At 48.6% G+C, this 14,743-nt stretch overlaps 1 protein-coding gene across 16 annotated transcripts in view; it reads right to left on the bottom strand.

Annotated features, from left to right (window-relative positions):
* Positions 1 to 11,016, bottom strand: part of Macf1 (microtubule actin crosslinking factor 1) — a 337,023-nt gene extending 326,007 nt beyond the window's left edge. For all 16 annotated transcript variants that reach the window (XM_071617700.1, XM_071617705.1, XM_071617701.1 and 13 more), the window contains exon 1: positions 10,782 to 11,016. In XM_071617700.1, coding sequence (XP_071473801.1) covers positions 10,782 to 11,001 — 220 coding nt within the window. In that variant the 5' untranslated portion in view covers positions 11,002 to 11,016. The remainder of the gene's footprint in view (positions 1 to 10,781) is intronic.
* Between the last annotated feature and the right edge of the window lie 3,727 nt (positions 11,017 to 14,743).

Below are 14,743 nucleotides of genomic sequence, written 5' to 3'. Positions count from 1 at the left end.
GAACTGGAACTCAGTGGCAGAGTGTAGCATATGGAGTCCTGAGTTCAATCCCTAACATAGGCATGTGAGGACCTGGGGGTTGTTTACATACATACATACACACACACACACACACACACACACACACACACACACAAATTGGTTGGGCACAGTGGTGTTCGCCTGTAATCCCAGCAACTCTGGAGGCTAAGGCAGAAGGATGGCAAGCTCAAGGCCAGCCTGGGCAACTTGGTGAGGCCCTGTCTCAAAATAAAACAGACTGGGAAGTATGAATGGGAAGTATAGCTCAGTGGTAGAGCACTTGCCTAGCATGCACAAGGCCCTGGTTCAATCCCCAGTGCCACAAAAGAGAAAAAAGTTTCTCTCTCACAGCATCCCTTATCTAAGCCTAGCATTTAAAGTCCTCCACATTTTGATGTTTACTTTTGATTTCAGGCTCATCCTCCCCCATGACACCCCCATGGGAAGCAACTTCCCTTGTAATCAAACTCAGACCCTTCTACTCTTCCTACCACCACTCCAACTCCAATGTATTACAGTCCTACTTTGAAAGTTCATCTCAAACAAAGTGAAAGTTATTTTTAATCAACCCAAGGAGAAGAGGTTTTTTTCAAAATCCCAACAGCATTTTCTTTCCCCCTCTTTCTGAAGCTTTAGCCAAATATGTTATGGGTATCCACATGGCAGCCTCCTTAACCTCCCAGTTCATCAGTTCTTTGAGGACAGAGACATCGATTTCTCCCCCATAGGATCTAACACAGTACTTCACCTAGTAGATGATCATCACCTAGTAGATGATCAATAAGTTGCTCCCTCAGCACTGAAAAAAAAAGCAAATAAATTTTAAAAAACTAAAAATCTATATTTGCTGGAGAAATGGATGCTTCACTGAACATATATGGAGGTTGGGATTGGAGGCAGGACCTGATTCAAGATGACTGAGAATCAATTTTAATGTCTTCTCAGTGATCAAGGGTATTTCATGTGCTGAGAGAAAAAAGAAGAGTACAGATCATTTCTTCCACTAATGCTCCTCCCCAGCCTCTCAGAGACTTACTGGAGCCCTACTTTTTCAAACTGGCTCATATTACACTATTTTACATGTGTTAATTGATGCTTTATAAATACATTTGCTAGTAGGGTGTGTGTGTGTGTTCTCTCCATCCTTTCTTGAAGGGTAGGCCTTCTCCAGTGCCTTTTATATTTCCCACTGTGAGGACTGGCCCAGCTTTATCCTTTGGACTGCTCTTTGAAAAGGATTGCCTAGTTCTAGTCTCAGACATCCTGCATCCAGGCCTGGTTCCACCAGCCTCTTGGGCACAGCCTTTGATCAGTCCCAGTCCAAATTCCCTTTCTGCCCAGCTCCTGGAAACTCTTAGCTTTGCCTTAAATTCTCAAATCCACTATGGGGTAGGAAGCCTTTGTCTGCTCTCATGCTGCCCTCTTCTGTTCAGAAAGTACAACATCTCTTATTTAAGAAGCCTGGATGGTGCCAGCCACCCAGGAAGACAAGATCCCTGCCACGGCAGCCCGTTACCATAGCAACCCACAAAATGGTTACCCAGCCATCTGGGTAACCATAGCAACTGGCTAAGTCTTTCTACCTCAGCCTCTCCCTAGGCCGTTTCCCCCAATTTGTCAGGACCAATGCCAAAGAATCTCCAGTCCTTACTGGGGAAAATGAGCAAAGGGTGACCCCCAATACACAGCTGTCCCAAAGGGGTGTGGAATGCCTCACCCACCTGGACTTCTCAAGGCACAGTGGAGATAATGGGTTAAAGACACTGTGTAGATGTTAGCTATTATTACACTGCTGTGCCTTTTAGTGGAAGAGGCTGTGGGTCACTCTAGGAGGAGCTAGAGTCATTCCCAATTTAGTCCCTTACTAGCTGAGAGACCTTGAACAGGCTACTGAACTCTGAGGGTGTCCATCTCCTCTACTCTAGCACTCTGCTAAAATCTTTGATTGGATCCAATACAACATGTAACATGCTAAACACAAAGCGTGACATTCAGAATTTAACAATAATAGTTAGAAAAGGTACTGGCCCCTCTGGCATCTCCCAGCCTTATGTGAATAAAACTTGTAGTTTCCCTCTCCAAGGAATCAGGACAATGATAATGTGAGCCCTACTCAACCTCCCCAATCTCTCTTTCTGCTCTGGGGCAGGAGAGTGTTTCATCCTGTGAAGGGCCCCTGAGGTTCCTACCAAACAGGGATGTGGTATACTCTTAGGGGAATTGGGAGGTTCCCTAAATTGGGAAGTGTGGCAATTTAATCTATGAAGCTTCCTCCACTGGAATCTCTCTCCTCCCAACACCATCTCAGGATAGTTGCCTCTGAAGGGGCAGTGACAGGCAGCCTGGAACTGAGCACAAAGCCCCAAGAGGCTCTACAGTGTGGTGGCCATTGCTCTCAGGTGAGATCAGAATCACATGGAACAACACTTCAGTATCGGGCAGGCCTGGGGCACAGGCTCCTCTCACAAGAACAGAATTTCTTCTCTCTATGAAAACTGCCATCCTATTGCATCTCAACTTAACTCTTGAGACTGAATCCTCAAAATTTATTTTTTAAATACTTTCCTCAATCAGCTAGCAGGGTCCTGATTCAAACCCAAGGTCCATGGGCTTGAGGTATTTTAAGCAACAAAGACAACACCATCCTGAGAAATCAGCTTCCATTGACAGAACTAGTATCTGTAGCCTCACTCTGTGTGTTCTGGGAGTATAGCATAAACAGCTGGAAGGACCAGAGGGTGGTAGAACAACACCAGGAAGGACTCGTGGCTCCTAGGGCCCGCACTGAAGTCAGAATCCCTAATGAAACCTCTGGGCAGTGGGTCAAATGGCACTGGCTCCACTTCAGACATGGATTCTGAAGCAGATACACTGACATATTTACAACTGGGGGAAAGGTGATACAATATAATAGGTAAAAAGTAAGGCAGGGAGGGCTGGGGTTATGGCTCAGTGGTAGAGCCCTTGCCTAGGATGTGTGAGGCACTGGGGTTCGAGTCTCAGCACCACATATAAATAAATGAACAAAATAAAGGTCCATTAAAAACTAAAAAAATTTTAAAAAGTAAGGCAGGGGGGCTGGGGATGTGGCTCAAGCGGTAGCGCACTCGCCTGGCATGCGTGCGGCCCGGGTTCAATCCTCAGCACCACATACAAACAAAGATGTTGTGTCCGCCAAATACTAAAAAATAAATATTAAAAAAATTTCTCTCTCTCTCTAAAAAAAAAAAAAAAAAAAAGTAAGGCAGGGAAAAGTATGTGGTTACCCAAACTTTCTTTTACATAACAGGGGAGGTAGGAGTGGGGTACATGAATAAAATAAAATTGCCCGTGATTGATGATTCTTATTGCTGGGTGATGGGTGCTCGTAATACTATTCTACTTTAAGTTTGAAATGGTCCCCAAAGCGCTGGGGCTTTGGAGTTAGGCCAACCTCAAGCACTGCCCTGAGAAACTCCAAAGGGCGTCTTGTGCAGGAGGGGGTCTAAGGGGCACCGTGCACACTGAGTAATGCTGAATCCAGCTCCTCTATTTGCCTACTGATGACCTCAGAAAAGTTCCTTAACTTTTTTTTCATCTGTTGAGAATAGCAACAGCTTTCCAGGGTTTTGTGAAGATTAAATGATGTCTGTAAAATGCCTGGCGCACATCATGACTCTACATAGTAATCTTCCCAGCTATTATTTACTAGGAGAGCCCAGCTGGCACCGCTCTCAGGAGCTCCTGAATTAAGTCCAGAGTTCATTCCCCAGCCCACCCTCTGGATCCTTTAATTCCTAACTGCCACCAGCTGTTCTCTTTTCATTTTCCTTCCTTCCTTCCTTCTTACTGAGGCCAAAGAAAGTAGAGCAGGAATAGAAACAAGTAACAGGGATGTGCCTTCTCTCTTCAGGTTGTCCTAGCAAGATCCTTTTTTTTTTTTTTTTCCTAACCCAGATCAAATGCTGTCATTACTCTAGGCCTGGGAGAGGCAGAAGCAGAAGGAGGACCTTCCCTCTCAAAATTCATCAAAAGTCTCTTTGGCTCAAGCTGCATCTAATTGCCTTCATAGACAGGAGCTGGGCTCTGAAGCCCAGTCTGAGCCTAGAACAAGGTAGCCCTAGGGATGTTTGTTAAATGAGCAAGTGCATGATCAATGAATGAGAAAGAGGATAAATCAATCACTTTGTAGATCAAAGAAGCAGTGTATGAGTGAATGAATTATATTAATGAGAATATCTAAATGTATGAAGGACTAACTGTGTAGCAGTCACAGGGCTGGGCAATATCATCCAATCTACTCTGCAAGACTCTGAGGTAGCCCTCTTGCTCCCCCACTGTAATAATGAGAAAGTGAGGCTCATGAGATTAATAACTTTCCAGGGAACTGGCAAGTGAGTGATAAAATGGGGACTCCAACGGACTCCAGAAGACATTTCCTTTATGAATGAATGGAAGAGTAAGCGGTTGTGGAAATGAACAACTAAATGAGGGAGAGGTGGGAAGGTCATGCCCACAGAAGCAGAATTCTCCCCTTGACCTCAAGGGAAAATCCTAGCCAGGTACAGTGGCACATGACTAAGGTTGAGGCAAGATGATTGAAAGTTTGAGGCCAGCCTCAGCAACTTACTGAAGTCCTAAGTCATTTAGTAAGACCCTGTCTTAAAATATAAAAATGCCTGGCGATATAGCTCAGTGGTAAAATGCCACTAGGTTCAATTCCCAGTACCAAGAAAGAAAAGAAAAAAATAAAAAGGCAAAAGCTTAGTATCTTTTAGGGTAGGGATGGGGCCCAGCACAGCACAAAACATCAGTCCATAACAGCTCTTCAAATTACAGGGGCTCCAGACCTTCTCATAGCAGCATCCTCAGTCCAGGCAGAGATTCCAGCCAGGCACACCCACTTCTGTCCCTACAGAAGAGCCAAGGCAGAGCCAGGAAATTGGCCAGCTTCTGACAGGTGGCAATTGTCACAGGGCCAAATCATGGCAGGTCCTAGCCACAGCAACCAGGAAAGGAGATGCTGACCAGGCTCAGTATTGCAGCTGGTGATGATTATTAATGTTCACACTCAGGTTTGTTCAGAGACCTTTCCCCGGAGGACAGGGGGGCTGCTGAAGTCAGGACAAATGCAGCCTAGATCCTGCTGCAATGTCAGCTCCTCTGGTGGCATCTAATCTCTGAACTCATGGGACTTAGAAATGATGACCTTCCACAGTCCCCAAGGTAACCAGTCCTTCCCTTATATTCCTACCCTCCAGAACAGAGTCACAGCCAGAGTGCCATTCCAAATCTTTCTCTGTATCACCTAGAAGTCATTAGAAAAGCAGGATGGGAGGCCGATAGCATAAAGACAGCACTGCACCTTGCAATGCAGCAGCCACCTCCCTTACCAGCTGGGATCCCACAGGGACCTGAGCCTCAAAGAAAGGACAGATTGGCTGTCTGTTCCACCGCCTGCACAGAATTCTGCCCACGTGGTCATTTTCCATCCCTGCAGCTAATGTGACCCAGATTTACTTTCAAAGAGTAGAGCTGAGCTGGTGGTGTGTAGCTACAATTCACTCTGCCCCAATTTCAGGGGACTCTCCTGTTCATCTCTCCTGCTCCTGAAACCGAGCTCCAGGGCCAGGGACTCTGAACACTGCCAAGAAGGAGAGAAGCTGGGAAGGAGGAGGAGCTGATTTGGATTCAAATCTTGGAATAGCCTGGGGCAAGGAAAGTTGCCTGCCCAGGAGTAAGGGCCCCAGTGGAATCGTTTTTTGGGGGGGCCCCATCTTCCATTCCTGAATTCCTTTCTTTTCACTCATGGCCAGATAAACCACCTTCCATTTGCTTTCTGACAAAGCCCTAGAGCAAACAAAAGGAAGGGACTGAACTAAGAGGCTCAAAGACCCTGCTGGCCTGGGAAACTGCTGGCCTCCTGAAGCCTCCACTGCCCCATCTGGTTGCCAGGGAAGTTACAAGGAATGACCCCACCAAGTGCAGTAAGAGGTCTGTGAAGGTGTTTGTCCAGCACGTTCTGGTCCTCATTCAGTGACCACTGGAAGCATGTATCATCACTCCCTTCTACAGATAAGGAAACCAAGGCTTCGAGTAGTGGGATCATTTACCTAAGTTTTCTGACTCTACAGCCAGTTATCTCCACAGTACCTGGCACATGGCTGGAGCTCTATTTTTTTTTTTTTTAGTACTGGTGATTGAACTCAGAGGCGCTTTACCATTGAGCTATATCCCCAGTCTTTTTATTTTATTTTACTTTTTTATTTTGAGACAAGGTCTCTCTACATTCTCTAAATTGCTGAGAGTCTAGCTAGAATTGCAAGTTGCCCAGGATAGTCTCCAACTTGCAATCCTCCTGTCTCAGCCTCCCGAGTCTTTGAGATTACAGGTATGTTCCACTGCACCTGGCTATCTCAATCTATTTTGTTTTATTGAATGAATGAATGAATGAATGAATGAATGAATAAAGTAAATAAGGAAGCAGAGAGAAGTCATGGGATGTTTTCTCAGAGCTCCTATCCTAGAGATGAATACACACAGAAGAGGAGCAGGCTCACCTCTCTAACCAGCACTGAGCTCTAGGGCTGCCTGCCACAGGCAGAAAGGCAAGATGGGATTCCTGACTACAGTGAGCTCCAGATCAGATGGGAAAACAAACCTAGAAACAACAAATAACATAAGGCCAAACAAGGGATGGAAAGATAAACCACTGCTGTCTGACCGAAGAGATCAGGGAAGGCTTCCTGGGGGAGGCCACAATGGAGCAGACCATGGGAATGATTAATTCAGCAGCACCTGCTGAGGGGTTTCCAGAAATGAATCCCAAGGATGCTTGCAGCCCCATGTATACAATACACACAGGGATGTAATAAATTTTTTCCTTCCTGTCCTCTCAACCAGGCTGAGTTCCATGAAGAAAGAATCACATCTTCAGCTGTCTTTGAATATCAATGACAAAAACAGGAAGGGTCCTGAATATGTGATGTTAGATGTGGGCTAACATCTAATGGGTAAATGATGAAGTCCTCCTGCACCCAACCCTACCCTAGCCCAGGAGAGACACTTTACTGCCATCTGCAAGAAACTAGTCATATAAATACAAATCTACAATGCAACAAATGTGAACAGTGCCCCCTAGAGTTGTGAAGATGCAAAACTGTGCACTACCTCTCTCGTACCCTGTGTATCATCCACTCCCCACAGGCCTCAAGGAATACAACCTTTTTTTCCACTTCCCCTTTCTACCCTTTGGGGTTGTGCTCCTTGCTAAAATAACCTCCCAGCTCCCTCTTTCTTGATGCCCCCTCTCCTCCAGTGAGTAAGGGTATTATGTCTGCTGTTCACTAGACAGAGCCAGGGGGGATGAGGCAAAGTTCCCTCCATCGATTTATTTCTTTTTAATTGTTTTTAGTTGTAGATGGACACAATACCTTTATTTTATTTATTTATTTTTTATGTGGTGCCGAGGTTCAAACTCAGTGCCTCACATGTGATAGGCAAGTGCTCTACCACTGAGCCACAACCCCACCCTTAGGTAGGGATCTTGAGGCCTTTCCCAGAAGTGACCAAAAGTTCTCTCAGGTGATTCTGGAGACCAAGTTAGCTATTGAGATTGTCACCTGCAAAAGAGTCAGATTGGGCTGGTTGCCTAAACAATGGAAATAGCAATGTGCATGGAGATAGGAGATCTGTGTCTGCCAGTCCTGTGTGACTATAGAAAAGTCCCTGAAGGCCATGTGTCCTGCCCAGCACACACTGCTATTATGAAATCTCTGTGTAAACTATAAAGCTGATGAATAGAAAGAAAAGTGCTCTCATGAATGACTCTTGTCACATTTCAGTGTGGCTGGGCTTAGGGCGTTGAGAACAGGGCTGGTAAAGGAGGAAAAAAATGGACAGAAAGAATGAGGACAGAAGACAGAAGGATGAATGGGGCTGCAGCAGGTGTGAAGCCCCTAGAATCTGTCTTGACTTTGAGACTGAGACCAGCAGGTTTCTCCGTCCTGAGTGGCCTCTGGACTCTGATACATGTGACCAGCAGGGTGCCCCCACATGTTCCTCAAGCAAGGATAAAGCTCTGAAACCAGCTTAGGACAAAATGGGCCCAGGGAAAGGGGAGTCAGTCCTCGGTGAGACTGATCCACACACCCCCACCCAGTTTCATAATCCGGATTCAGGGGGAGGGGAAAGCTGTTCAGGCCACAGCTGGCTTCCAGTGAAGCCTGACTTCACTTCCTCCCAGAAGGAAATCTCCACTACAGAGCTTCAGAGCATCCAGGGTCTCTCAGGCATGACCCTCCTGCACCTCACACGAAGGGAGTCCCCGCAGAGCCAAGGCTGCCTTCCTCATTACCCCAGTGCAGCCCCCTCAACATTCTAAAATCACATGGAGATTTCAGCCAGACCCTAAAGTAGCAGTCCCGCCTTAACTGCTGCCTCTCCTGCAAAAGAAACACGCCCAACTGCAGCACACAAGTTATTTTTAACCATGGCAATCTCCCATTTTCAGCCTCACTGGCCCAGCCCCCTCCTCAAGACAGTCATTCGGTGGTGTCAGGATGCAAAGATCAGCCTCTGTGCCAGGAACAGAACCTGCACACTCCCATCCCTCCATTCAGTTGACCCAGCAGGGTCCCCAGGGGCTTTGCCTGGGCATTAAGCCCCCTTGAGTCTATCCCACTCAGATTCTTAAACAGTCTAGACTCAGATTCTTAAACAGCAGGGCCTCCCTAGAGAAGATTGAAAGAGGAAATCACCACACAGCAACCTAGAAGTGTGAAGGAGGATGGGAAAGAGAGCATAAGGAAGAGACCATAAGCATCCACTCTGTCTTCAGGAGAATGAGAGGTTCGTGAGTCAGAGGCCCCTGAGTCATGGCCCTTCAAGGCTGTCCCTTCCTGCATCCTGGGGACAGCTCTAGAACTTTATTACTGGCTGGTGCCTAAGGCACAAAGGGCTTGAGAAGAACTTCCTCCAAGGGCTCTCTATTGCTCACCAAAAGGAGTTAAAACTGCAGTCTGCCTTCCTGGCCCCACTGCTGTCTCCTCCACAGGATCTCACTCCTGCTAAAAGCTTCTTGTGATGACTTGAGCCCACATACCCCTCTCTGGGTCTAACCTCCCATTACAACCCACTGCTTGTTCCTGGCTCACAATCTGACACCTATTATCTTCTAAATACTCCTTATTTTCCTTCAGTCATTCAATACTGGTTGATCTCTAACGTGTACAAGGCCCTGTGCAAGTCACTGGGGTCAACACATAAACAAGCCACAGCTCGGAATCGCTCACAGTCCTGAGGGAGTGGTGGGCTCCCTGTGGGGTAACTGCTACACTATTGAAGGGAACATGAAGAAAGAAAAGCATGAATATGCGAGCGGAGGAGGGAGCTTTGGATACCACTAGGGGCATTAGGGACAGAGGGGGCGGCACTTAAAAGAGGAGGAGGGGTTATCAGTGTCTTACAGAGAAGAAAATTAAAGCATGAAGGTTTGATCCTGCAAGCAGCATCCCTCTGGAGGGCAAGTTACAGTACAACATGCAGGGTGCTTGGGGTAGAGGTGGCAGCAGGTGAAGCTGAAGAGATAGAACAGGGCCTGGTTTTGATGTACCTTTGTGCTGAAGCCTTTATTTCACAGGCAATGTGGAGCTAAAGGTGGTTTGAAAGCAGCTGAGTAATAGGATCAGGTGTGCATTTTAGAATAAAACACTGTTAATCATGCGGAGGAAGCAGGGACAAGACTGAGAGAGAGAATAAGAACTATTAGGTGGTTGGTTAGAAGGTCCAGGTGAGAGATGATAAAGGGGCACATAATTCGAGAGACACAAATGAGGCAGCAGGACAGGCTTTGGCAATGGATGGAAAGCAGGTGATGTCACTGAATTAGCTGCAGGCGCTGCTCATCTGTGCTGTGACACCAATGCCTGCTTAGATGGTGAGCACACTCCAGGGAAGCAGCTCTGGATGCCTTCAGTGGAAGCAGCTCTTTTATTGAGTGAAAAACCCTGCTAATGGCTTTACACACATTATCTTTGTAACCCTCAAGGCATCCCTTTACAGGGGCATTCTTAAGGAAACTGAGGTTCAGAGAGGATAAGGGAGTTGCCAGAATCACACAGCTGGGCAGCAGCAGGGTCACAGTCCAGTGCCTTGCCTCTTTGATTCCAGAGCCTACACTCATACCACTGCTGCTTGTTGGCAAAGGAGAACTGGGCACCTTCCCACATAGTACCAGGCAGGCCCAGCCCTCACACCAAGTTATGGTGTGAGAAGATGCACACAGTTTTGAAAGGTGATATGAGTGAAACCGACCTCTCTGAGGATTTCATTGTAAGGAAATAATACAACAGAAGTCAAAAGTTATTATTCTTAACCATGTTCACTGCAGCATTGTCTACTAGGACAGAAAAGACAGAAAGGAGTAGGATTTATAAAACCATGAAATATTACACAGCCTTTAAAAATAATTATAAAGTCTGAGAGGTAACATGGAATTTTTTTTTTATCTAAGAGTAACTGAAAAGTCAGATTCAGAATGGCATCTAAATAGAAAATATGATCGAATGGGGCAAGATAAGGAAGAAGATTCAGAAATGAGAACAGATCCTATGTTAGCCTAGGGGCAAGCAGTTTCCTCTTTCAAGTTTTTCTTTAATGTTATTTCATCAACAGTAATAATAACAAATTAGACTCCCCTCCATTCCCCACCCAGCCAGGGCAAACTGGCACATTCTTCCCTCATACCCACAGCATCCTGTTTGCTGAGGGACCTCTCTTACCAGCAACTCTGACCACAGCACGCTCTGCAGGGTCCAGAACCGAATCCTGGCTTTTCCGCTTTTTCTGCTCATGCAGTGGCAGGTTCCAGGGCAAAGTATCCCCTGGGGGACAGGGAGAGAGGCTCCCTGACCGCTCACTCCGGTAAGACCTTTCACTCCGACAGGACCGTTCGCTGCGACAGGACCGCTCACTGAGCGTTTCTTCATCGGAGGAAGACATGGCTCAGAAGTGGGCTGCAGCAGGAGGACCTTGGAGTCCAAGGAGACAAGATCTGGAGGAGAGAGGGATGAATATGAGCAGAGTGAAGGGGGGTCCCCTAAAGAACAAATTGGGAATCAGGAAGCAGAGGTTCTGGTCCTGGTTCTGTCACTGACTTGACCTCTTGATTTATCAGGACCTCATCTGCAAAATGAGACGATAATGATACACAGCAAAACTAATTCAGAATTTGGGCAAAATCATATATTATGTAACATATGTGAAGACACCTATAAGTCTTTTTTTTTGGTGGTAGTATTGGGAATTGAATCCAAGAGTGTTTGGCCACTGAGCTACATCCTCAACCTTTATTATTCATTTTGAGACAGGGCCTCCCTAAGTTGCCCTGGCTGTCCTTGAACTTGCAATCCTCCTGCCTCAGCCTCCTGAATAGCTGGTATTACAAGCATGAGCCATCATGCCTGGCTACAAAGCCTATAAATCTTAAAACACTTGGCCAGGGATGTAGCTCAGTGTTAGGAGGATGCTTGCTTAGCATGCTTACAGCCCTGGGTTCTTAACCATGTTCACTGCAGCATCACCAAAACAAAAATCTTAAAACACACACCAAATATCCTAAAACACTATGTGAATATTAGTAGTTCCTCTGTTTTTTTTTTTTTTTTTCTCCTGGTACCAGGGATTGAACCCAGGACTGCTTAACTACTAAGTCACATCCCCAGCCTTTTTTTTTTTTTTCAATGTGAGACAGGGTCTCCCTAAGTTGCTTAGGGCCTCACTAAATTGCTGAGGCTGGCTTTGGACTTGTGATCCTCCTGCCTCAACCTCCCAAGCTGCTGGGATTACAGGCGTGTGCCATGTGCCACCATACCCAGCTATTAGCTCCTCTTACTAGTAACCACTATTACTACTACTACTATCACTACTACTATTATTTGGCACATTTGGAGAATTAAGATCCTACAGATGCAAAATGTGGTTCAAATTCTATTGCACCATTTACTAAGTGTGTGATCCTGGAGAAACCATTTAATCTCTTCAGCCTCAGTATCCTCATCTCTAAAGTGGGGATGACACTAGCACCTAACCTTTCAGGGTCATTTACAAGGACTTAATAAGGTTCTACATATAAAGTGCTTAGTAGTACCTGGTGCCAGTAAGTACTCAACAAACAGCATCTATTAACAGCATAGCATCTATTATTACATTCTCCTTCTATTTACCTCCCAGGAATGCTGTAAGGATGAAATGGGGCAACAGATGGGAAGTATTTTCAAAAAGCCAGAGCATGATCTCAGTGGCAGACATGAAACAAAGCATGAGATAGAACAGGCAAAAATTCCAGGATTTATCCAGTAGATATATTAGACAAAGTTCTAAACCCAAAGTAAGACCCGGGTATAAATTTTGGTTCATCCACTTACAATTTGTGTGATCAGGGGCAAGTCACTCCACCTCTCGGAGACTCTGTTTCATCATCTGCAAAATGGGGGTGATATGCCAAATTAGAGGAGGTTTTAAGAATATGGTGAAATGCACATGGAAAACTGGCTGGTGCCATGCATAGCACACAGCAGGCATTAAATAAAATATTCATTGGCTCCTTTTAAAGGCTGGTGCGGGAATGAGTTGCACAGCATGGGAGTAGGGGGTTGGTACAGAAAATCAGTTTTCCTGGTCAGTTTAGCCAGTGGAGGGAGTTGAGTAGGAACACAATCATTCTGGGGCCAGCTGGGATCTACCAGCCAGACTGGGCAGCCTTCCCTCATCCAGGCCCAGCTTACTTCCCAGAACCATCTGCTATACATGGTCCACTACCCTGAAGGCTCCATCAGAGCAGAGAAGGTGCATGCCTTCAGCTATGAGTCTTCCTATAGGTCCTAAATCCAGCCCAGGTAACCAACTCTCACTTTGGCTCTACAGTCCAGGGGTGAGAGGAGCTGTTCCCATAATGGGGAATACTTGCACACAGGGCTATGTGAAGACAAGGAGGTGGCCTAAATGGCTGGACCCCAAGGGTCTCTGGCAAAGCTCCTGGATTCTGGAAATCTCAGCCAGGAGGCAGGAAAGGGCAGATACAACCTCCTGGGTCATTGGCAGATCCCCCATCATAAGCACAGAACTCAAAGAGATAACAAAAGAAACATCAAATGGTGCAGGAAGCCTCTGAGCAGCCTCAGATTCACAGAACTGCCCTGCCAGGTCACCCACTGTGCAAGCAGCATGTGGGCCCTTGTCTCATGGAACATCAAGAGGGGATCCAGACACAGAAGGTGAAGAGGAAAAGACCCAGGTCCTGGCACAGCTTTGCCATTTATCCTAGCATTTGCCGCCCCACCCCCAGCATTACCTTCTGGTGCCCACCCCCAGCTCTCATAGCCAGATCAGGTGCCAAAGTGAGAGCCTCAACCTCATGCGACCCTCAGCCAAGGCAGGAAAACGCCCCTCCTCTCAGACCACCTGCTTCATTCCAGAGCCGCCCATTCCTCTCCTAGACGCCCATTTTACTACAAAGGCCCACTCACTCAAGGCCTCCTCTGGGAGAAACTGTCCCTCCACGGATCTAGCCCGGTCGGTCATCGACACCTCACACATACCTGGTGACCTCCCGCCCCACCTTTGGGTCACCCAGGTCACTCCATCAATCCCCGGTTCACAGGAGCTCGCGCCCACACTCCCAACCCACCCTGCAGGCCGCAAGCCCGGGCCGCGACAGGCATCTGACCTGGCGCTCGCCCTCTGCGGCCCTCCCCACCTCACCCCCACCCCTTCCCCACGATGGGGGAGGGAAGCCCCCGCAAGTCGGTAGCGGCGCGGGTGGGTCCGCGTGCCCGCCGCGCGTGGTTGACAAAGAGCGGGTACGCGTGACCAAGGACCGACAAGGTTCAGGTGACAGTAGCCGAGCCCTGGAGCCAGGAGGCGACCTCTCGGCACGGCCCTGCTGTCTCCCGCAAGTCCCTCTTGCTGTCCTGGTGCTTGATGCCCCATATTCCAGGAAACACGCCTCCGTTTGGCCCGGGCAGCGGCGGCCGGGAGGAAACCCCAGCTGTGCACGCTCTCCGAGCTCTGGGGCGCCGGCGTCGGGGGCTGCAGGTGAGAGGCCGGGACCTGCGCTGTGCCTGCGCCTGTCAACCCTCCTGCCCGCTACCCGGGGCTGGGGCGCGGCCGCCCCGCGCTATCAATCGCCGCGCCCCAGCCGCCGCCGCGCACCGGGTGCAGTCAGGCAGGGAGCCTGGATCCAGCCCCGCGCCCGCGCCTTACCCTGAGAGCGGGAGGAGGAGGAAGAGTGGCCAGCGGCAGCAGCAAAGGCGACGGCGGCGGTAGGGCGCACCGGGCTGAGAGCCGTGGAGGGGAGCGCGGCGGAGCCGAGGGGAGCGGCTCCCACAATGGCCGAGCTCGCGGCGCCGAGCCCCCCGCCCCCCGCGCCCTAGCGGCAGCGGCTGAAGCCGAGCCGGCGCAGCCGCCCAACCCGCTCCCCCACCCCCAGCGCCGACGCCGCCCCCCGGCCCACGATGCGCGTTCCCCGCCCTGCACCCCACCCCCGGCGCTTCCGCGCTCCCGGTGCGCCCTGACCTGTCTGCCGTCCCGCGCCCCTTCTATACTGACCCTGCGTCCTCTCGCTGCCCCGAAGCCCTCTCCGTCCCTCCCTTCACAACTCCTCCCCGGCGGCCGCCAGTGTCCCCGGGGCCAATTCACACCCCCACATTCCCCGCCCTCTGCTCTGGCGACCTCTCCCCCCCCC

This window comes from Marmota flaviventris, chromosome 10 (assembly GCF_047511675.1).
Source record: "Marmota flaviventris isolate mMarFla1 chromosome 10, mMarFla1.hap1, whole genome shotgun sequence".
Lineage (NCBI taxonomy): Eukaryota > Metazoa > Chordata > Mammalia > Rodentia > Sciuridae > Marmota > Marmota flaviventris.
Note: the sequence above shows the minus strand (reverse complement) of the source record. Positions and strands in the feature narration are given on the sequence as shown.